This window comes from Sitodiplosis mosellana, unplaced genomic scaffold (genome assembly GCF_009176505.1).
Source record: "Sitodiplosis mosellana isolate CC-2019 unplaced genomic scaffold, AAFC_SMos_1.0 Smas_scaffold_1, whole genome shotgun sequence".
Lineage (NCBI taxonomy): Eukaryota > Metazoa > Arthropoda > Insecta > Diptera > Cecidomyiidae > Sitodiplosis > Sitodiplosis mosellana.
The window spans coordinates 21,595,386-21,617,303 of NW_022595244.1; the positions used below are offsets into that span (position 1 = coordinate 21,595,386).

General features: G+C 37.7%; 8 protein-coding genes across 20 annotated transcripts in view; 4 read left to right on the plus strand and 4 right to left on the minus strand.

Annotated features, from left to right (window-relative positions):
- The first annotated feature begins 158 nt into the window (after positions 1 to 158).
- Positions 159 to 1,417, plus strand: LOC129564683 (40S ribosomal protein S19a). The gene is made up of 3 exons (XM_055438849.1): positions 159 to 262; positions 605 to 675; positions 898 to 1,417. The coding sequence occupies exons 2-3, from the start codon at positions 605 to 607 to the stop codon at positions 1,298 to 1,300; spliced, it is 474 nt and encodes a 157-aa protein (XP_055294824.1). The 5' UTR covers positions 159 to 262; the 3' UTR covers positions 1,301 to 1,417.
- Positions 1,418 to 1,737: 320 nt separating this feature from the next.
- LOC129577647 (cell division control protein 45 homolog) lies at positions 1,738 to 4,171 on the plus strand. The gene is made up of 2 exons (XM_055465061.1): positions 1,738 to 2,467; positions 2,550 to 4,171. The coding sequence occupies exons 1-2, from the start codon at positions 2,126 to 2,128 to the stop codon at positions 3,888 to 3,890; spliced, it is 1,683 nt and encodes a 560-aa protein (XP_055321036.1). The 5' UTR covers positions 1,738 to 2,125; the 3' UTR covers positions 3,891 to 4,171.
- Positions 4,154 to 5,859, minus strand: LOC129577662 (mitochondrial tRNA-specific 2-thiouridylase 1). Its single transcript, XM_055465088.1, has 4 exons — positions 5,650 to 5,859; positions 5,400 to 5,565; positions 5,145 to 5,329; positions 4,154 to 5,077 (listed from the first exon to the last, which is right to left on the minus strand). Exons 1-4 carry the CDS (start codon positions 5,723 to 5,725, stop codon positions 4,230 to 4,232), a joined length of 1,275 nt encoding a protein of 424 aa, XP_055321063.1. The 5' UTR covers positions 5,726 to 5,859; the 3' UTR covers positions 4,154 to 4,229.
- Positions 5,809 to 7,924, minus strand: LOC129577655 (zinc finger protein 883-like). The gene is made up of 4 exons (XM_055465074.1): positions 6,659 to 7,924; positions 6,350 to 6,580; positions 6,183 to 6,287; positions 5,809 to 6,082 (listed from the first exon to the last, which is right to left on the minus strand). The coding sequence occupies exons 1-4, from the start codon at positions 7,692 to 7,694 to the stop codon at positions 5,880 to 5,882; spliced, it is 1,575 nt and encodes a 524-aa protein (XP_055321049.1). The 5' UTR covers positions 7,695 to 7,924; the 3' UTR covers positions 5,809 to 5,879.
- A 14-nt stretch (positions 7,925 to 7,938) lies between these two features.
- LOC129577674 (actin-related protein 10-like) lies at positions 7,939 to 9,916 on the plus strand. Its single transcript, XM_055465148.1, has 3 exons — positions 7,939 to 8,076; positions 8,140 to 9,063; positions 9,700 to 9,916. The coding sequence occupies exons 1-3, from the start codon at positions 8,021 to 8,023 to the stop codon at positions 9,827 to 9,829; spliced, it is 1,110 nt and encodes a 369-aa protein (XP_055321123.1). The 5' UTR covers positions 7,939 to 8,020; the 3' UTR covers positions 9,830 to 9,916.
- On the minus strand, positions 9,773 to 11,900 carry LOC129577666 (zinc finger protein OZF-like). 2 transcript variants are annotated; one of them, XR_008689030.1, is made up of 5 exons: positions 11,181 to 11,900; positions 10,729 to 11,097; positions 10,378 to 10,605; positions 10,175 to 10,310; positions 9,773 to 10,107 (listed from the first exon to the last, which is right to left on the minus strand). XR_008689030.1 is itself a non-coding variant. In XM_055465107.1 (5 exons), exons 1-5 carry the CDS (start codon positions 11,761 to 11,763, stop codon positions 9,914 to 9,916), a joined length of 1,482 nt encoding a protein of 493 aa, XP_055321082.1. In that variant the 3' UTR covers positions 9,773 to 9,913. The 2 variants fall into 2 exon arrangements, 1 of the variants encoding a protein (XP_055321082.1); XM_055465107.1 differs by having other exon boundaries at positions 10,175 to 10,282; positions 11,181 to 11,763.
- A 111-nt stretch (positions 11,901 to 12,011) lies between these two features.
- Positions 12,012 to 15,198, plus strand: LOC129577670 (uncharacterized). Of its 2 annotated transcripts, XM_055465122.1 has the most exons (6): positions 12,012 to 12,878; positions 12,955 to 13,131; positions 13,212 to 13,386; positions 13,954 to 14,174; positions 14,255 to 14,338; positions 14,418 to 15,198. In XM_055465122.1, the coding sequence occupies exons 1-6, from the start codon at positions 12,665 to 12,667 to the stop codon at positions 14,765 to 14,767; spliced, it is 1,221 nt and encodes a 406-aa protein (XP_055321097.1). In that variant the 5' UTR covers positions 12,012 to 12,664; the 3' UTR covers positions 14,768 to 15,198. The 2 variants fall into 2 exon arrangements, with proteins under 2 accessions (XP_055321097.1, XP_055321109.1); XM_055465134.1 differs by lacking the exon at positions 12,955 to 13,131 and having other exon boundaries at positions 12,433 to 12,878.
- Positions 15,199 to 18,001: 2,803 nt separating this feature from the next.
- LOC129577680 (apoptosis-stimulating of p53 protein 1-like) overlaps positions 18,002 to 21,918 on the minus strand; it is a 78,883-nt gene continuing 74,966 nt past the window's right edge. For all 11 annotated transcript variants that reach the window (XM_055465213.1, XM_055465223.1, XM_055465229.1 and 8 more), the window contains 5 exons: positions 19,983 to 21,774; positions 19,807 to 19,889; positions 19,514 to 19,731; positions 19,212 to 19,417; positions 18,002 to 19,075 (listed from right to left, as the gene is read on the minus strand). In XM_055465213.1, coding sequence (XP_055321188.1) covers positions 19,034 to 19,075; positions 19,212 to 19,417; positions 19,514 to 19,731; positions 19,807 to 19,889; positions 19,983 to 21,774 — 2,341 coding nt within the window. In that variant the 3' untranslated portion in view covers positions 18,002 to 19,033. The remainder of the gene's footprint in view (positions 19,076 to 19,211; positions 19,418 to 19,513; positions 19,732 to 19,806; positions 19,890 to 19,982; positions 21,775 to 21,918) is intronic.

Below are 21,918 nucleotides of genomic sequence, written 5' to 3' on the forward strand. Positions count from 1 at the left end.
ATTTCGGTTTTATTTCTTTATCGATTCATTTTTGATCTCAACTTATTTCAATTATGTATTCGTTTTTTTTTCTTCAACTTTTGTTTGAAAAATTATCACGTTTGCACGATTAGAACTCTGAACACGGCTTAAATGCAAAGCTGATTGAGCAACAAAAGTGACATCTGTCACATATACGAACGAAGCAATGGCGTTTTAAACTCAACAACTTCACGCTCATACATCAGTATTTCTCTTTCCGGTGGTTCTTGTCAAATTAAAGGTACGGACTTTTTCATTGCGGAGATAAATTTGTTGAAAAAATCTCTGAAAAAATTTATTAATTTATTTTTTCGTGGTAAATAATATTGCAATTATATATGTTGAATTGGAATCAGTTCGAGTACACAAGAAAATGTGTGAAATTTTACGGAAAAAATTGGGTTTTCAGTTTTTGTGAATAGCGTGTGTGTGTGTGACATGAGAACGCATTGCACATACAGTGTCCAATGCCTATCATCACATGTGGCATTATTGTTTACCACGATCAAATTCATCAATTACATTCGATCAATTCGATGGGATTTAGCTAATTTCTTGTGTTTTTGGATTATTTTCTCTTTAGATGCCAGGTGTAACAGTAAAAGACGTCGACCAAGCTGCTGTTGTTAAGGCAGTAGCCGAGTTCTTGAAGAAGTAAGCATCGAACATAACCTAACTCTTTTTTACACTTTGCAATTGAATTCTGTGTGTGATTCAGTGGTGATTTGTCATTGTTGTTGTGATACAAACCACAATACGTTCAGTTAATTTTTTCTGGTGATTTCACATTTAAAAAAAAGAGAAGAGAAATGATAACATGACGAAATTTTAACTCCCATTTCTTGTGTTCTTTTCCTCTCAACCGTCATCGTTTAGATCTGGTAAAATGAAGGTGCCAGAACAAATGGACATCATCAAGACCGCAAAATTCAAGGAATTGTCACCAACCGACCCAGACTGGTTCTACACACGTTGTGCTTCAATTTTGCGCCACTTGTACCATCGTCGTTCAGTCGGTGTTGGTGCCATCACCAAAATCTACGGTGGACGTAAACGCAACGGTGTTCACCCATCACATTTCTGTCGTTCAGCTGATGGAGCTGCACGTAAAGCCTTGCAAGCTTTGGAAGGTGTTAAATTGATTGAAAAGCACCCAGATGGTGGCCGTGTATTGACCCCACAAGGCCAAAGACATCTTGACCACATCGCCAACCAAATCGTTACAAAACAAAGAGCTGCCATTAAAGCCGCCGCTCAAGCCGTCATTGTAACCGCTTAAACAGCGAGATCAACAGAAGAGACACACACTATTCGGTCTTTTTTTGTAATTTTACTGCTTTAAATGGCTTAAAAAAGGAATATTTCTAAATAAATCTGAAAAAAAAATTGGAAAAAAGTGCATTTTCATTATAAGTTATGGAGTAAACGGGTCTCCGTTTAAGGATATCATTAGAAGGTTTGATATATGAGAATCTTTGCATTTGGCCAATAATAAAATCTGCTGCTTTTTCTTCCATTTTTATGATTATTGAAATATAACGGTAAAATTCGTAAACGATTTTTTTTTATATTTATTATACTGGAAATTTATCATTTCTCACACTCAAAAGTATCATCATTTGTATCGAAATTTCCGAATTCGCTCGCCGTGAATCGTCATTTCACGTGAATTCGCTTTTTCGCTTACGGCGAATTCGCCCGCTTGACATTTCAGCGAAAACAAAAAAAAGGCAGTTGGTTTCGCGCCTCAATTTGACAACCGACACAATAGAGACGACGACGAACAGAGAGATGTTTATTGTGTGAATGCGAAACAAAAACGACGGACAATTTTTTTTTTAAATATTTCTTTTTAACAAAATAAAAAATCGACTATCAAGCATTTTTTTATAACCCCTGAACAACATTTTATCGACTAAAATTGTGAATATTGCCACCGACATAACAACAAATACACTCTCTGCACAATGTTTTCGCTAAAGCAATAAACGCACAACGTGAATTTCTCCATTCACCGTACAGGATAGAAAATCTGCCGAAAAACACGGTTTTCGTATCTATAAATTTATCTCACTCGTGATTTGTGGAACAATAAAAAACGAAAATGTTTATTCAGGATTTGAAAAACGATTTTTACAACATTTTGCGTGGCAAGCGAATTTTGGTGATTGTTAACTATGACATCGACGCAATATGTGCGAGTAAAATTCTGCAAACGTTGTTCCGCTACGATCACATGGTGTACTCGATTGTGCCAATTATGGGTGTTGCTGGATTGCAACGTGCCTATGCCGAAAACAAAGACGACGTTAAATATGTGCTGTTAATCAATTGTGGTGTCTGTTTGGATATTGTTGATTTGTTGCGACCCGATGAAGATGTTATTTTTTTTATATGTGATTCACACCGACCCATGGACGTTTGTAATATTTACAGCGATTCTCAGGTAAGTTGGCATTTCTCACATTCATTATTTTGATAGAGTCTTCACTTTACTAACTATGCTTTTTACACTCATTGATGCTTAGATAAAAATATTCGGCGAGGTGAATAGTGAGGAAGGTGTTCCTGCATTTGAAGCCCTGTTTCGTGATGACGACAGTGAAGACGAGGAAAACGATGACGACGACAACAATTCGGATAAAGAAAATGGCGAGACTTCAAATCGTGCGGATCGAGTCGAGCGACAAATAATGAAGCGACGAGAATTGCGCCAGTGGGAAGAGAAGCGCCATCAACTCATGTTTGAATACACACAATACAGCTACTATGGCCGAAGTTCGGCACTCATCCTATTTGAATTGGCGTGGAAATTGAGCAGAGACTCGATGGAGTTGCTTTGGTGGGCGATCGTCGGATTGACTGAACAATTGGTGATGGAAAAGATCGAGAGCAGCTCGTACGTGTTGGAAAGTGACAAAATCCAATCGCATGTATCACGCCTGACCAACAAAGCCAGCGATCAATCGGTGCAATCAGCGATCAAGATTCATTTCGAGAAGGACTTGCATTTGGCATTGTACCGGCATTGGAGTGTGTACGAATCATTGCGCCACTCCAAATATTCTGCATGCAAACTGAAGTTGTGGACTCTGCGCGGTGAAAAACGTGTTCACGAATTGCTCGTTGAGATGGGTTTGCCGCTGGCTCAAGCAAAACAACAGTACAGTTCAATGGATATGTTGCTACGCAACGAATTCTATCAAATGATCGAAAAATTATCGGAGAAATATCAAATCGGCGACATCGTATACGGTTCGTTTACACTACAGTATGGCTATCGCAGCAAATTCTCAGCGGCCGATTTTGTTTATGCAACGATTGCGATTCTCGAATCGATTCGAAAAGATCGATCACCCGAACATTGCTTCCTCGAAGCGCTCGACAGTTTATCACGTCAAAACAAGCAAATACTCGATGCAGGCATTGAACAAGCCAAACAATTTCTGTGTGCCGTATTCAAAGTTGTACAAACTGCGCTGCAAGCCAATCAAGTCCGTTCAGCCGGCCCATTTTTATATTTTGTCCTGGGTGAAGAAAATCCATACTTCTCCTGTCCACACGGTCTGTCGATTTTGGCAAAATTTTTGCTCGAAAGTTATGTGTCCGTGTCACGAAGCAAAAAAGCATCCGAACTACCCTTAATTGTGTGCTGTCCAGTGGATTTAGACATGGGAATCTATCTTATGATTGGTATTCCACCCGTTTTTGAGGATTCACCGAAAAATTTCTTTGGCAAAGCATTCGAACAGGCGGCTACGAATACTAATGCAACGGTGTCATTAGATTTCTTTGAAACCTCAATTGCCCAGATCAAACAATCCGATTTGACAAAATTCTTGGATGGATTAACCGTTTTAATGAGCTAACTGCTCACTGCGAATATGATTGATTCGAATGACCACACACTCACACACACGCATCGTTATTTATTTAGTATTGTAAGACAACCAATTTGAATGATTTAGTGTAACAACAACAAAAACAATAAAAACGAAGACTTTGATTTAACTTTAGTAACAACAACAACAACAACAACAACAAATTACGAATAACGAGTAGCCTGTGGCTTGTATATTTCCAATATCGCTTCAAGAAATTTACTGTTAAGCATACGAAATAAATAGACTAATTAAGATTTTGATATAAATTTAATGATCGTTTTTTTATACTTGAGTCAGAATGTGAAATTGATTTTAGTGTGTGTTTCAGCTTGCTCTTTCTTCTTTGTTAACTTTTTCACGGTCTCTTTCTGTGTATTTTTTTTTCATCCCCAACTCTTCTTTCACTCTTTTTGGTAATGTTGTTTCAACGTCTTCATCACTAGAATCACTTTGATTACTCTGTTCATTAGAAGTATATCTAACATACGGTCCAGTTGCTCGTATTTTTGCTGATCCAAGGCATTCATTTTCTTTGTAAAACACCGCAAATTGTCCAGGACAAATGGCTCTAACTGGATTGTTTAACTTGACTAAAAGACCACCTCCTTGACCATTGATCTCAACAAATTCGCACACAACTAATTTGTGACCGTGTTGAAAGCGAAATTCAGCCCTCATAACACCACGACTCCCATTGAACGGCGATCTATCGATCCAATGTGGTTTTTCCGTATAAAATAGATTCGAAAACAATCTTGGATGATTTGTACCAGGTGCCACTAAAATTGTTTTATTATCACACATCTTTCGAACGGTAAATAATGCCTCCTCTTGTCCACCCAGCAAAATCTTCTGACCAACTGTATAGTTGTGGATGCCTTGATGTTTTGCTACAATTTCACCAGTTTCTATGTTCACAAAATCACCCGGCTGTGGATCCACATAGTCTGCTATGAAATCACTGAATTTTCGCTTGCCAATAAAACATATCCCAGTACTTTCACGCTTTTGTGCAATTTGCTCAAGTCCGATTTTGTGGGCCAGTCTCTTTACTTCCGATTTCATCATTGAACCCACTGGAAACATGGTGTAGCGCAAGGCATCCTGTGGTATTTGCGACAAAAAGAACGTTTGATCTTTTCGTCGGTCAACAGCTTGAAGCAGCTTCACACCTGAAATAGAAATTTGGCGAAATATTAATTGATATTTCAATTCTAATTCCACATTTGTTTCACGTACATTGATTCAGTTGAAAATCTTCCAAAAATGGTCCAAACGAAGTACGAGCATAGTGTCCAGTAGCTATTGCATCTGCTGCCAAATTTTCCTTGATATGTCGATAAAATGCGCCGAATTTGATATATTTATTACAATAAACATCCGGATTTGGCGTTTGACCATTCTGGTATTCTTTCAAAGTGTTCCTATGTTCGGCAACAATTCCAAAGATTTTAGTTTTACGTTGAATATTCAATTGAATGGCAATAATCTTACTCAAAAACATCGGTCCAGTATTGCTTCACGAAATCGAAGCGTTGAATAGGGATTTGTAATTTATCACAAACATATTGTGCATCTTCCCAATCCTGTTCGGCTGAACAATATCCCGTCTCATCAACCAGATCCCAATTCTTTAAGAAAACACCACAAACATCAAATCCTACACAGAGAGACAGAGAGAGGGGGACTGTTCTTTAGCATATTACTACATTTTTCTAGTATCTTTTGAATTCCCATGTCTTACCTTTTTGCTTCAATAAAAAACCCGCCACCGCTGAGTCAACTCCACCCGAAATTCCTACAACCACTTTGCGAATCATTCTTAAGAAACGAATTTAAAGGCTCCGCTCGAATTCATGCTGCAATCAGTATACAATTTCAAAACAAAACTACATAACCTCAATTGTTTATTTACATATTTATTTGACACTTTGTCAAAAGAAGCGACTACAGAGTAAATCTATGCTATGCTAGCTATTGCGGTTGTTCAGTTTTGAGCGTTTCTGGATTATCATCCTTATTGTAATGAGTGTAAGAATGTTTTCGTAGTTCAGTTTGAAGCCGAAATGATTCACCGCAATGGCATCGATACATGTTTTGACCCACATGCGAGCGCAAGTGCTTTGTCAAATCATTGCTTTGCGAGAATGAGCGTGGACAGTATGTGCAAATGTATGCTATAAATGAAGAAAAAAATGGAATTAATAGCATTAATAGAGGTATGACTCAAATTTTTTTTTTTGGCGAAAAAAACAAAGATGCTTCTGTTGCACATACGTCGCTCTCCAGTATGAGTCCGTTTGTGCCGTTTCAAATGATCGTTGGAATAAAATCGCATCGAACATGTTTCGCAATGATACCGTCGGTCACCGGAGTGTATTCCTGAGGAAAGACAAACCTGTTAATTTTCACTAAACGGTATATTGAATTATTCCAAAACTAACTTTTGTGCTTTTTCATTGATCCTTTGGTCGTAAAAGACGATCCGCAAATGTCGCAGACATGTTGCTTTTGACCAGTATGCACGAGTACATGTGTTCGGAGCGCTGCTTTCCATTTGAATCGGCTCGGGCATAGATCACAGGCGAACGGCTTTTCTTCAGTGTGTAACATTTGGTGGCTGGCCAACGAGTGAATGGTTTTGAATGATTTTCCACATTCTGCACACAAATGATCTGCAAAAAAAAAAAACAAATGAAAGAATTGATTAAACTGAATATTTTTTCAAATGATATCAAATGATAGATAATTACTCGCATGATTGTCTCGAATGTGTGCCTTTAATTTGCGCTCATTAAAAAAGACCATATTACATGTGCTGCAGATAATTGGTTTGGCTTTTTTATGCCATTCATGATGAAGAACCAGAAGAAAATGTAAAGCAAACTCCTCCGAGCATTGATCGCATTTATAGGCATTGAGATGATCTTTGTGTTGATCTTGAATGTGTTGCTTGACAGCGGTGAGTGTGTTGAATGACTGTGAACAGTATTCACATTCATGAATATTTTTGGTGTGTCTCGATCGATGCCGAAACCAGCTGTTTATGTGAATAAATCGCATATTACAGGTGGTACATTCAAATGGTTTTCGGTTGTTGTTGTGCTCGTTCATATGCTGCCGTAGATCATTCAACTGATAAAATGTCTTTTTGCATTCGAAACATTCGAAAACTTTGTATTCATCGGCGGATTTATGTCTGACTCTTCGCGCAACCACCTGTACGGCTTTCATTGGACTGCGCCGCTGTCTCAATCGGCCAATCGGTAGCGATGATTCACTGATTTCTTCATTCTCTTCGATTACATTGTTCACATCGAAATTTTCCTCCACACAAACCAACTCTGACACAAGCGTTGTTGGTCGAACATCAAATTCCAAACTTTCGTCAATAATGTTCGGCGTTTGAAGAGCCGCCAATCCGTAGTCGTTTTCAATTTTTATGTGTGCATCAATTGCATGTTCACTTGTGTGTATTGATTCAACAACACTTGTAAATGCTTTAAATTCGTTGGTAATTTGGTTCGGCGGTAGTCTCTTCAAAAAATATTGCTCGCTGGCCTCACAGAGGTTATGAAATTCATAGGTGAATATTAAATTTGTCTTACAATTTGGGCAAATATTTTCAGGAAGACCATCTATTTTGTTCACTGGTCGTTTTAAACAATGCATCAGTATTTCTGCCAAACTGATTCCATTTTGAATTGTTGCGAATAAATTTTGCACTTGATTCGATTGCGTTGCACAAATACGGCAAAAATACTCGAATGAACTCTCTGTTTCATCCATTTTTCTAGCAGAAATCCATATAAAAATTCGATTTTTTTTCTCTTCATCCAAAGAAACGATATTGGTGCTGGTAAACAAATAGAAATAAAATTGTTTTTGTCGAATGTCAACTGAACTGACATTTACCGCCGTAACATTACACTGTCAAATGTTGTTTGTGTGTATGTGTGCGTGCGTTCGTGCGTGCCCGTGCATACAACGTATTGAATGAAGTCATCAAGTAAAAGAAATGTCAAACACTATACAAATAACGCAAGTAAATCGAGAGAAATCGAACCAAATCGTCTGGATTTGCAGATTTTTTTTTAAGCTAAAAACATACAAAAATGCCCGTGTACGAAATAGCTCCCGTTGTGTTTGATATCGGTTCCGCTTATACAAAGTGAGGATTTTCGAAATTCAACGCAATTTTCTCTCGTTAATCACTATAATTTTCTGTTTTTAGATTGGGTTTTGTAGCCGAACCGTATCCACGAACAATTACTCCGACCGAAGTGATATCGGGAACGTCGCCAACCACATCAAAATCCCTTTTTAGCTACAACAATCAGCTTCAATTTTACGATCAAGTAGTGGATTTCATTCAAACGTTGTTCTTCAAGCACTTGCTCGTCAATCCGAAAGAGCGGAAGGTGGTCATCGTCGAGAGTGTTCTCTGTCCGACGGAGATTCGTGATGTATTTGCCAAGGTGTTGTTTCGTCACTTTGAAATTTCATCGATACTGTTTGTGCCCTCGCATTTAGTGTCTTTGTCCACGCTGGGAATTGAAACGGCTTTAGTTGTTGATATCGGCCAAAAGGAAGCGACGGTAATTCCAGTGTATAGCGGTATTCAGGTGTTGCATTCGTGGCAAGCACAACCATTGGCTGCTGAATCTGTACATGCCGAAATCAAACGGCAACTGCTGGAGAATGGCGTATCTAGCGACTTACTCACCGATGAAGTGATCGAAGAAATCAAAATTCGAACATGCTTTGTAACCACGTACGAACGATCACAACAGCACAAGAATGGCGACGAGGTCACACCTCCGCCCGATGTAAATTATCCGATCCAGGGCAAAGAAACGATAACTATTCCGGGGAAATTGAGAGAAACTGCGTATGAAGTCTTGTTTCCAGAAGATAACGATCGTTTGGGTTTACCGTATATCATTTTAGATGCAATTGTTGCTTGTTCAATCGATATGCGTAGGACGCTGCTGGAAAATCTAGTGATTATTGGCGGCACAGCCATGGCACAGGGTCTGATGGCTCGTCTTAAATGTGAACTACTCGCCCTTTTGAAAACGGATGTCTACAAAGAGAAATTGCATGCAAGCATCGTGAAATTCCATCGAGTGCCGGCGAAGGAGAACTTTGCAGCCTGGTATGTTTTAGCTAGGGGCTAACCACGGTTTTAAAAATAACCAATAATGACCGACTTTAACATTTTTTATCATTTAAACAAATAAATTCCGATATGATCACATTTTGGTCGATTTTGCCCGATTTTTGCAGTAATTTTTTCGCTTTAACGAATGCATACTGTTCTAGAAGCGGGTTTTGGTGCATCCTCAGGATCGTTCAGAACTCCTCCCGATTCTTGAAGTGGGTTTTGGTGGATCTTCAGGATGGACCAGACTGGGTTTGACAATGCCCTGGCCCATCCTGAGGATCCACTTCCAGAACTGGGAGCAGTACTAAACGATCCTGAGGATCCACCAAAACCCACTTCCAGCATTTTTGAATCGGTAATGACGTCAGCACATTAAACGTTTATAGTGGATATTGAACGATAAAATTCAATATATACAGATTTCTTCAATTTTTTACGGATGTCATTAAAATTGGGCGATAAAAACAGATTTTGTCAATAAAAAATCCGTGGTTAGCCCCTAGTGTTTTAGATTATCATCGCCAAATGCCAATCTTCGTTATATTTTTCACTTTGAAAGAGTATTTTACATGTTTTGATTTTCTAAATGCTAATCAGTTCATCATGCATTTTGTTCTCTTTCCGCAGGCTGGGCGGATCCATTTACGGTGGCACGGAAATGCTCAAGACAAAAGGACTTACTAAGGAAAACTACATGAAATTGAATCGAGTTCCCGATTGGACCAATTTAGAAGACAATCGTCCATGGGGAAATTGAGTTAATATTTATTCCATATTACACGTTACTATTTTTTTTAATTGTTTTTTCAAATAAAATTAGAACGACACTAAGCTATTAAGTCTATTGAATATGCGTTTCGCTTTTGTTTTCATTTTGAAAATGTTCATACGAGTGTTTTCGCAGTTCGATTTGTAATCTGAACGATTTGAAACACAGATTGCATTGATATGTTTTATCCCCCACGTGCTGTCTCAGGTGCTTGTTGAGGTCGCCCGATTGTGCAAACGCTCGCTCACAGTACATGCATTTATGAGCTGTGGATGAGAAAGAAAAAGAAATAATTGCATTTGGACAATAGAGAATTTTTTTAGTTGGTCATACGTTTTTCGCCCGTGTGAGTCAATAGGTGTCTTTTTAGATTGTAAATAGTTCTGAATTTCATCGAGCACAGATCACATGTTTGCTCCTCAGCTTTCCTGTGACGATGCCCTGTAGTGAATAATGTAAAATATTTTATCTGAATTCATAATATTTATCAATAGATCGAAGGATCAATTGATTCGAAGTTTGAATATCGAGCTTACTTCTATGCTCATCCAATGACCGCTTCGAACTGAGTGATGATCCGCACAAATTGCACACGTATTTTGCATCGCTGTGAACGTCCATGTGCTTCCTGAGATCGGCATTGCTGAAGAACCTCTTCGGACATTTCGAACAGGCGATCGGTTTGTAGCCAGAGTGTCGAATGGCATGAGAACGGAGAGTGCCCATTGTTTTGAATCCCATGCCGCATGTGGAACAAAGGTGCGCTGCACAAATACAATTTTGAATGAGAAAAAAATTGAATGGGAAATAATAAAATTTCGAAAGAAAAAATGAAATAATGGCTGAGGATTATAATTGAGTAAAAAGAAAATGGTTAAATCGCTTACGCCTCTCATTGGAGTGTGTAGAAAGGTGTTTGGTCAGTGCAAAATTAATCCGAAATCCGCGAAAGCAAATATGGCAAACGTATGGCTTTTCCACTTGTCTGTGCTGTACTTGATGGCATTCAAGTAGCCAGAGCATTGGAAACAGTTTCGAACACTCGGTACATTTATGCAAATTATGTTGTTCCCTGTGACATTCCAAATGGTCCATCAGATTAATCGTTGTTTCAAATGATTCGAGACAGTAAACACACTGAACGCTTTGTCCGCGACACAAATGCCGTTCGTATTGCACCGCCGAAAAGTTCATTGCGCAGATTTTGCATTTGAATGGCGTTGCTTCATAGTGCCGTTTCAAGTGGACTCGGGTATCTGTGTATGATTTCAAGTGTAATTAAATGATAAATTCAAGTGTTTGACTTGTGAAGATTCATGAAGCAACAATATGGAATCACCTGTGTATGATTTCAATTTAGCTTTGCATAGGAAACACTCGAATAACCGGTTCATTTTTCTATTATGCATTTCTTGCTGCATCTGCTGGCTATCTACGTCTAATTGATGCGGTTCAACCGTTTCATTCGGAGCTGATCTTCGTTTTCGTTTCTGTTCGATTCGTTGCTGTTGATTTGATATTAACTCAGCATTGCCTTCGCTAAATTCAACTTTCAAGTGTTTCTGAACCATCGAATCGTTATCATCCAGTGTACAAAATTCGATTGCCTGACTTTTTTCCTCGTCATTTACACTATGGGTAGCGAGCATTTTTTGGAAATTATTTTCACTGGATTTCACCAGATTGTAGAAATCGAACGCTATTTCTAGATTTGATAAACATGGACTACAAATATTCGATGGTCGACAATCCGTTTGCTTGTCCACCCTAATGTGTGTGCAAATGGCTAGCATTTCGGCTAATATTAATCCTTTCTTTCTGATACCAAACAAACTTATCGTTTTTGTTGACTTTTTTGCACACACACGACATATGTCTTTGAATTTATCACTAATTTTGGATGAGTTTGACATTGTTCCCATCAACTTTTTTCCATGAAAAATTCAAAAAACAAATCTGCTGGAAAACAATTCAGTCGTCGCGCAAATATACACAAAACAGCGGAAAAGTCGACGAGAAAAAAAAAGAAAAACAAACAATTTCAGACATTCCAACTGTCAGCCAGACTTTTGTCAAACAGTTCGTTTGTCAAATCACGCAACTCACGTGAACACATTCACGATTTGGATTATGAATTTTGAATTGGGTGAAAAAACGAATTTTCTTATTTGAATGTCATCTTCAGTCTTTCTCGTCGAATGTCGAATTTTTCAACTCGCAAATTTGTGAGTTTTGTGATAAAGTGAAACAGCGTAGAACGCAGCACGAGTCAATGTATTTATTCTTCGTCAACCGGTTGGCTGAGACAACACGGTTGAGATTGTTATTGTTTATTGATATTCAGTGAATGGTCGTCTTTGTTTTGCACTGGTTGACGCACACAAAACAAACACGCATATGAATCCGCATTTTGTTCTATTGGATTGGGCGAATGCCATTCAATAAGTAAATGTGGCCTATCGTGCAAAACGAAAAAGTCGGTGCTAACTCCGATCGTGTTGATTGTGTGTTACACACTAAACCAATTTGGAATTCAAGAGATTTTCGTGACATTTTTTAAAATGGACATTCACATCACAAACCTTCACATCTTCGTCGGCTAATATCCTGTGATACTCAGATTGAGTGTACATCGTTGAAATACATTTGGCTCAGTCGTCAGTTGATTAGCTCATCACTCTCGGTTGCCACCAGTGAATTGCCAAAGTGTTCAAAGTGTTTCGTGCATTAAACAATCCAATTTGCAATCAATTTCTACGCATTAAACGCTTCAATTCAAACTAGAATTTTTCTTCAATTTTTCACTGAATTTTCCGGGCAAAAATGAGCAATAATATGATCAAATTCGTGCATCGCACGGCGTCAAACACCAGTGACAAACGAATTGCCGATTTGTTCAACAAAGGTCCCAGCTTCGACGTTGATTTGGTTACATCGGATGAAAAGAAGGTTTCTGCGCATCGATTGGTGTTGGCCCTGTACTCCAAACATTTGGCCGGCCAAATTCACGATTCTGGTCTCAATGGCTTGCTAATCAGTAAGTAATATCAAATCGTATTGAATAAAAAGGTGTTTTTTCATGTTTGTCATGATGTTTTCAACTGTTGCACCAGTTCCGTTGACCAACTACCCGTTTGAAATCGTCCAAAAGATCGTTCAATTGTTGTACTTTCGCGAAGTAGTTGTGCCAGTTGATCTTACAGCGAAAATGAAGGACGCACTGAATTTCTTGAAAATCCACGACACAAACGTAACGATGGCTGAACAAGAACAGTTCAAGAAGCCTAATGGTTAGATAAATTTGTTTTGAAATCAACCTCTGAGTGTGGCATTTTTAATCGAAAAATTGATTTTTGCTCTTGGTTATCAGCACCTCCGCTAACACAGCGAAAAGTAGTATCACAGGCACAGAAACCCGCATCTGCACCCATGCAACAACAACAACAACAACTTTCGCAACAAAAACTCATTCGACTTGAAAATGGTGCAGCGGGCGAGCAAATCGGTTCGTACACTCCAGGCAAACGCAAGCGCGCTCAATCGACGTAAGTCGCTATTTTTAATTGCTATCGAAAAAACAGAGCTCAATTAACCTTCTGACTGTGTTTGGGTAAAATCTATTCTTTGAACCATCCGAAAGTTCGATATGTAGTGGCTGCGTTTGACAGTCAACTGAATTCTGATTCGGTGATTTTTCTACTCGTCATCAGCATGTGTCAGAACAAACCCGAAAATACATGATATCTCTTTCAACTTTTTGCTTTTTAAGTTGAGAAGACTCCAAAGTTAATGTACAAGTGTAAAATACAGGAAAAAATCATATGCAGTAATAATTATATTGATTAAAAAACACATGTGACATTTTTTGTCACCAAACACAGTCAAAGGGGTATAACGGTGCGGAATTTAATTTTATATGGAAAATTGAATTTTTTCAATAAATTTTTTGTTTTATATAATAGAATTAATGGTCGGAAGAGCATTCCCGAAGTTTCAGATAAAAAATTTTCATGAAAAGTTATTTTTTTTCACTTTTCATAATGAAAGTGACAGAACTGTCACCAAACACAGTCAGACGGTTGATCATATGTTTGTTCTTATCGTATTGGTAGGTTTGTTTCTGGCACTCCACGTGATCCAGATTTGGTAGCTGCTTCTCGCATTCCGAACGGTGTTGGCAATCAAAACGGTACTGCTATGGCTTTCGCTCGAAATTTACCTCACTTGAGCATCTCGAAAGTACAACGTACACAGCCCCCATCGCAGCCGCAACCACAGTCAGTCAGTTCGTTGTCAACAACTCCAAATCCAGCGCCGGTCAAGCAACAAAATGGTAGTTAAAATTTCGAATTTTCGTTTTGTTGACAGATCAAATGACACATTTCCCATTCATATTCGTTCTGAAAATTTCAGTCGGTCCAAAAATGGTGGAAAAACCAGAGCAAATCGCATTGCCGCTAACAGCATCGAGTCCAACGCCAGTGAAGAATCCAAACGGTAACCCAAATCTGTTCGATTTTATTCATTAAAAAAAAAAACTTCCAATATTTACGACACCTTTCTTCCCACAAAACAGTTGCAGCAACGATGCAAACTCCCGAACAAATGATCACGCCAAATGTTCAACCACAGCAACCGATGCGGCCAACGACAATTCCGAACCTTCCAGCCTCGATCACTCTTCAAAAGGTTGCTGCAACAGCTGAAAAATCCAATATTCTTCAAAATGGTGAAACGACCGGCCAGACCGATGAAATCGATGAACCATTGAACAAAATGGAATCCGATGAACCCCAATTCGAAGACGAAATAGTCGATGAAAGCGACGAAGAAGCAGGAGAGAATGAAGGAATTGGCAACGGAAGTGTTGAACAGAATGATTTGCGAGATATTTTCCCAGAATTACGTGACGATGATACTCAGTAACCAACACACGATTTATTTTGTCATTTATTTGATCGCATGTTTAAAAAAACGCCGTTTAAGCAAATAGTTATAATATAATATGGCATTTTTTCGGTTGTTGTCTTCTTTTAAGAATACGCCTCCATTCATTTGAGAGTTGATTTGTTACATTTTGAAAATTTCAAGAAGTTTCAAGACAACAGTTTAGAAAAGAACATATAGAAAGAACTCGCAAGAGCATAAAATGAAACGGCAGAATAATTTCTTGACAAAGAACATTGTTGATGACAGTAATGAGCTTGAAATCAGTTTATTCACAATATATGGCAATTAATTAACTGTGCATTAAATGTTTTTGCCGTTAAAATTAGCAGTTTAGGAAATGTCATCCAATCCAATGATAAAATGTTGAAAATAAAACGTAGAAAATAAATAAAATGAACATCAACCAATTAAACGGGACTTTTGGTGGTAGAATGAGAGTGTTGCACAAGAGCCGCGATTTGATACACAATAGAGTGTTGCATTGTAGAATCTTAATAAAATGCTCATTCACATGACATAGGTTTGAATTGATTGACTAAGCATTTAAACATCCTTCAATGCAATGAATGGCTTATTCAGTGTGGTAGCGTCTAAGGAAGATGCGTTGGAATATCGAAGATGGTTGGTTCATTTGACACAAACGGCTGTTATTTCAAGAGGAAAAGCCCTTAAGATCTTTTTTTGGGAAATATGAGATGTATGAGTTTGCATTTTCTTACTCAAAAATAATGAGAGTATTAGCTTAACACAATATAATCCACATATTACACTGTCATATACTCAGAAGGTTTTAACTTTACGCCAGAACCAATTAAATGCTGTTTTTTTCTTTTTTTTTATTTCATATTTTCAAATAATAAATAAAAGTTACCTTTAACATTTACGTTGACAATTGTTTTCAATTCGTCAGATAAGATGACACACAGTATTTTCTGGAATTGGTCATACAAAGAGAGAAGAGAAAAAAAAACTCGTTGCCTTACAATTTATAACAACAAATTTTATTGCAATTTTTCATATGTGTTGTATGTTATGAGAAAACGAGAACAAAATTTAATCGAAATATTGATATTTGATTTGTGTGTTTTATTTGTTGTAACATCAAACATAAAGTTATTGTCCTAAATGTATACTTTTCTCACATTTTCTTCTTCTTTTATTAACAAAACTTGTTGATAATGAATTTTTGCTTTCATTTCTTAAGGCAGATTTGACAGGGAGCAATAGAGAACTGTCAAAGAAACAATGAAATGTTATTTATGCGAAAACATACAAATAATGCAGATTATTCAAAATATATATATATATATATATTAAGTTTATCATTTGATATACATGCTTTTTGCGTTTCTGGGAACTGCCGCCGTTTTTTTCTCTTCTTCAAATTATTTCACAAAAAAGCCGATAGTATCAATTTGAATTAAATTTTCTTTTTCGTTCACATTTTATCCCTTGCGTGCAAAAACAAAATGCAATCGTAATGGCATTCTCCAGATACGAAACTAAAACGAAAAAATTATCTCCTTGGAAATGTATCCACTAAACCATTTGTAGCGTGTCTAAGTAATTTCTTTTGATTCGGAAAATATGTAATTCAAAAAAGTGTTTTTATGAAAATACGATTTGTAGTGGCGAATAATGGAAATAAATAGAAAATTTCATTACAATCTGTGAATAAACTCTATTCACGGCCTCAATCATTCACTTCACACTTTTGTTCTTCTATGCTTTTTTATATACAAAACGTATTCGATCTTCAATTTTTCTCTCAAAATAAATTTCAATCGAATTTTTCCCTGTTATTGTCTGAATACTTGAAACAGGTTTGCCAGAGAGAACCGAAGAAAAATTACAACAGATCTTTGTAACGAAACTTTTTTTCTCGAATATTTTTTTATGGCACTTCAAAACGCCACAAAATGGACATTTCTCATGAATCGCTTTTGTTGCTCTGATTTTTCTCCTCCGTTCCAAAAAGAAAAAAAAATTTTCATTACGAATAAATCGACCTATTCATCACACTATTGATCATTTTTCGCATTTTTCTATTCAAATGTTCATACAGGGAAAAGCTCTAATGCACAACATTTTCTATCATCCTTGAAAACACTTGCTCATTGTGCTCTTTGCAAATGCTTTGCTTAATTTTCTACTATGCATACAAACGAGTCGCCATTCATTTTTCGCATGTGAATCTCGCTCTCTCTCTCTCTCTCTCTCTTTTGTTCTGTTTTTGGACTAAGTGTATTTGGTGAAATATTCATGAAACATATGCGAAACCGTTTAGTGATTGAGAACAAAAAAATATATAAAACAAACTTGTGAAAACTACAATATGTTTTGGTTGGTCTAGTTGCGTGCGAATGGAATGTGGTGTTGTTTGTGTGTGGATTGCTTTTTGGTTGTACTTCATTCAAAAATGGTTTCTATGAATATTTCAACTGATTTTCTCTCACTCTGTAGGAGAGTCTCACCTCTTCTCTCTGTCTCTTACTCCATCATGAAGTGTGTGGATCTGTGTATGCGATTGTGCAATGTGCAGCACTTTTGGTACATGTGATTGTGTGTGTGTGGTGGATTTTCGAAGCTCTCGAACTAAATCTATAATTCATCTTAAATATCATAGAGAGAGAAAAAAAAAGGAATTGAAACAAGAAATACTGAATTTATTTTATGTGAGAACCGAAACCATGTGACGATAAATGCTTTTATATGTTTCTCAAATCCTACATATTTTCAAAGGTATTTATCAAAGTTCGAAAGAGATAACAATTCAATGGCTATCTACATCAATGCATTTAATATTGAAAATTTGCACTAATAAAATTTGATTGTTTTTTTGTGTGTCAAAAACTTTATGCCCTAATACATGGAACATGCCGAACAATGAGATACCGATTACCCATACCATTCAATCGACAATGAAAATACCAGTTTAATTGATGCTCTCTGCATTGAGATGGTTGAATCAACTATGTCATATGCAAACAACTTTGCAGTTGGGTCACATGATGATTGGACAGTAATTTCGATTCGGACTCGCTATGATCGCTCAGACGAGAGAAAAGCTAGAAATGCTCTGCGGTAGAACTAACATTTCCACAGGATTTTAATTAAAACTAAACCCAATTCTCAATGCAAAATCAAAGCCAACGAGACATTGCTATCGATTTTTGACGGCATTTCAATAGAATGTTCTTCTCATAAATGTAGGTTATATGATGTACTATGTTTATTGTTCACATTTGATTCTCTCAATTATTAAACGAACAACTGCCTTGGTTAGCTACTTTAAATTCAAAATTCTTATTATTTTAGCTGCAAGATATTTTTTGTATATACTGTAATTAGTTCATATGTCAATCAAAATGTATATGTGTGTGTGTGTGTTTTGCGTTATTTGTGATTATGTCATTTGGAGTAATTAGTAAATATCACATAAAAATTCTGTAAGTTCTCAATTTTCTCGCTTCTTCTGTTCGAATTGTCTCTATTTAATATACCATAGTCAAATTTGTTATTTCTTTTCCCCTTTTCTCTTTTTCTACTAAAATTTATTCAAGATAAACTAGACTCTCACTTTCCTATGTAGTAATTTTAGTATTCTGAGTGAAAATATTAATCTTTTAGAAGACACTATCCAGTAGTGGATAGTGTATATGTGTGTGTGCCTGTAGAAATGTTTTAGTATGTAAAAGCATGTAAACATTTTAAATCGTTAATTTTCTTTTTCATTCGATTCCGTTGTATTCAACCGGTTGTTTCGATCGCCTCGACTTTAATGTTTTACGTGATTGCATCCATTTTCTCATGTGCTCTCTAGTTATCTAAGTTAAAAGGTAACAAGAGCAAAGATTTTAGCTGCATATTGTGGTTACGCATCACTAACACAGATCCCTCATCCTTCTCCTCCTCCTTCTTCTTCTTCTTCTTCTTCTTCTTCTTCTTCTTCCCGGGTCAGTAATATTAAGAGTAGAAAAAAAAACCAGATGAATGAATGTTGATTCAAGCTCAGTTGGGTTGGTTTCGAATACTCGATTGTTTGATGAGTTTTTGTAGTTAAATATGGTACAGCATTGGATAGAGTCTAAATAGTGTCCGTTGACGAACATTTTTTTGAATTAGGTTATTTTCAACGCGGTTGTGTTATGCGGCGGCAACTGGTCAAACATACGGTGAAATGTAGTGTTTTTTCAGTATTCCGGATTCGTGGCTGTATTGAATCGGTGCTTTTAATAGCTGTTATTCGGATATTGGCTGTTTCAAAGGAATGCGTGCGTAAAGCTGTAATTCACAAAAAAGAAAAGAAAAGAAAAAAAAATGATTTTTACATTTGATTCAATTGATGCTACAGTAAATGATTGGCTGAATGAAAATCGAATTGAAATTGGATTTGAATTTGAATAGAAATTCAACTCACCCCTAATAAATTGCGCGGAACGTAACCTTCTTTGCCAGTCTCCTTCATTTTTGCCCACCACCATTCACGTTCGGCATCGTCACCTTTTCGCAAGATTATAAGCTGGTCGTTCACTTCAAACGATAGCTCATCCGATTGTTGAGCTTCGTATGAAAATACCGCATACACCTCACCATTATTCATTATACCTAATTTTTCTTGAATGCCTGCAAGCGAAACATTTGCAAATTAAGTGTTAAAATGGTAATTTAATGTCTTTATCCGCAAAATAAGGAAGAGAGAGAGAGAGAGTCGATACGCACTGTACAAATATTCCGAACATCCATCGAAGCCTTCTTCATCTTCTTCGCATTTTTCGGCCGGTGTTTCGTGATCCGAAAGCGTTGATGCGAATAGACAGGCTCCCGATTCAACCAAAAATTTTACCATAGCCAAATTGTTGCAGCTGGCCGCACAGTGCAGTGGTGTCCAGCCATCGGAGTCTTGAGCATTAACATCGCAGCCAAATTCGACCAAAAATCTATTGATAGTCGAAAACACTCAATGAATGAAACAGTTCTTTTTTATCTTTTTTTTCCCCACAATTTTCACTTACTTGACAATATCAAAGTGTCCGGCACAGATTGCATTGTGCAAAGCAGTGATTCCTTCATCATTTGCCGCACTCGGATTGGGCACCTGTACAACGGGAAAAGATGTTGACAAAAAAGTATACACAAAATCACCCCTCAACAGAAGATGAATTTTAATGAGATGTAAAGTGCTTAGTACCTGAGCAGCTGTTTTTTGAACGAGTTCCAATTCACCCTCGAGACTGGCATCTAAGAGTAAAGCCAACGGATCGAAACTAACGCGTCGCGTTAATTTAACTTTTGTGCTATCGCTCATTGACGATCTCTGCCGACGCACCACTTCGTTATTTTGTGGCGAATGTGGCTGCGCTGCTGTTTTCTCTGCGTCACTACTCGCCGATGAACTGGATTTATCATTCTCATCGAGACTACTGTTACTACTGCCAGCTGGAGATTTGTTGGTCTTATTCTGATCGGCTGCTGCTGTGAACATCATCGTTGATGGCATTTTATTTTCATTGACATTCGATTTGATGCGTTCATTTTCTGGGAAAAGTAGCATCGTTGATGGCATTTCGATGCGTCGTGAACTGTATTGAATTGGTTTAATGCCCGATGCCAGCGATCGAAGACGTGGCTGCTCGGAAAGCGGTTGCTTTTTTATCGTCAATGGCTTGGCTTTGATTGGAAAATCAATAGTGTGTGCTTGAATGTGTGAGCTGCTGATTTGCTGAGGTTGCTGCTGTTGGCCACCCGATTCAATGTTATTCGTTCGGTTATTTTCATTGTGCGTGCCTTTGTCGTAGGAAGCAAATGCCATTGGAGTTTTCATTGACGACGTGCTTCGATGATGATTCGCATTGCCATTCGATGATGTTGGCGACGATTCATTACTACTGCTACTGTTGCTGCTGCTGCTGCCGCTGCTCTCACTGTTTTTATTTGGTTTCGGTGGCAAGGCTGGTCGTGATTTATCCAACAGTTCTGTTGTCGACACAATTGGCGTTGAATTTACATTGGGTGCAACGGCATGCACACGCGGACTTGGTATGGTTGATTTGACGGATGGAGTTATTGATGTTGGAGCTACACTACTGATTGGCTTTCTGGGTGGTACGACCAAATTCCCGGATGGAATTTGATGTGTCATCAAAAGTTTTGATTTTGGTGCCGTTTTACCATCGTAACGGTGATTGCCATTTGAGGAAGCGCATATCGTCGTCGTTGTTGTCGTCGTTGCTGGCATCGTTGAAATCGTACTGGTGGCCATGCTTGATGGCACCAGTGATTTATTTATTGCATTCAACATTTCATTCGGCACTACAACAGATGGTGGCTGATGCAAACATGATTTCGGTACTTTTGTTTCCGTATCATGTTCGACTTTCGCACTATCATTCTCGTTGAATTTGGAATTTATTGTAGATTCAACTTCATCAAAGGATTCCATGCCCATCGCATTCATTTTACTGGTTGGTGCTACTGCTGCCGCTGCCGCCGCCGCCGCCGACGCTGGTGTTGTTGTCGTTGTCGATATTGTTCCAGCCGTGCTACATTTTGTCATTCGTACTGTATTGTATAATGTGTGCAATTTTGAATCGATTTTATTCGTTGTCACAAAATCAGTGATGTCAGCATTTGCATTCAAATCAAAATCCTGTGAATGCTGTTTCATGTGCAGCATTTGTCGTGCCAACTTTGTTTCGTCACTCTCCGGGAACTGAATGTGATTTACGTTGACATTTAAATTACTGTTCAGAGTATTGTTCGCATTTTTTTGGTTGGATTCATGTAAATTCAATTTTAAATTTGCCAAATCTTGCACCATTTTAACATGATGCTGCTGCTGCTGCTGCTGCTGCTGCTTCTGCTGCTTCTGTTTGTTCGCCATTGCATTTGGTTTCTGTTGTGGCATATGAATATAAGGTTCAACAGCAGCCACATTTCCCTTTGGTATGATGCGCTGTGATGGATACACACTATGCGATGGCCTACAATGAATGAGGGAGAAATGAAATGGAAGAGAGAGAGAGAGAACAGACAAAATGAATTGGAGGTTTAACGTGCGTTGGTGTGGTTAAAATTAGTGGAGTAAATCATCTGAATACGAAGAAGGCGCCAAGCTCAAAAACATT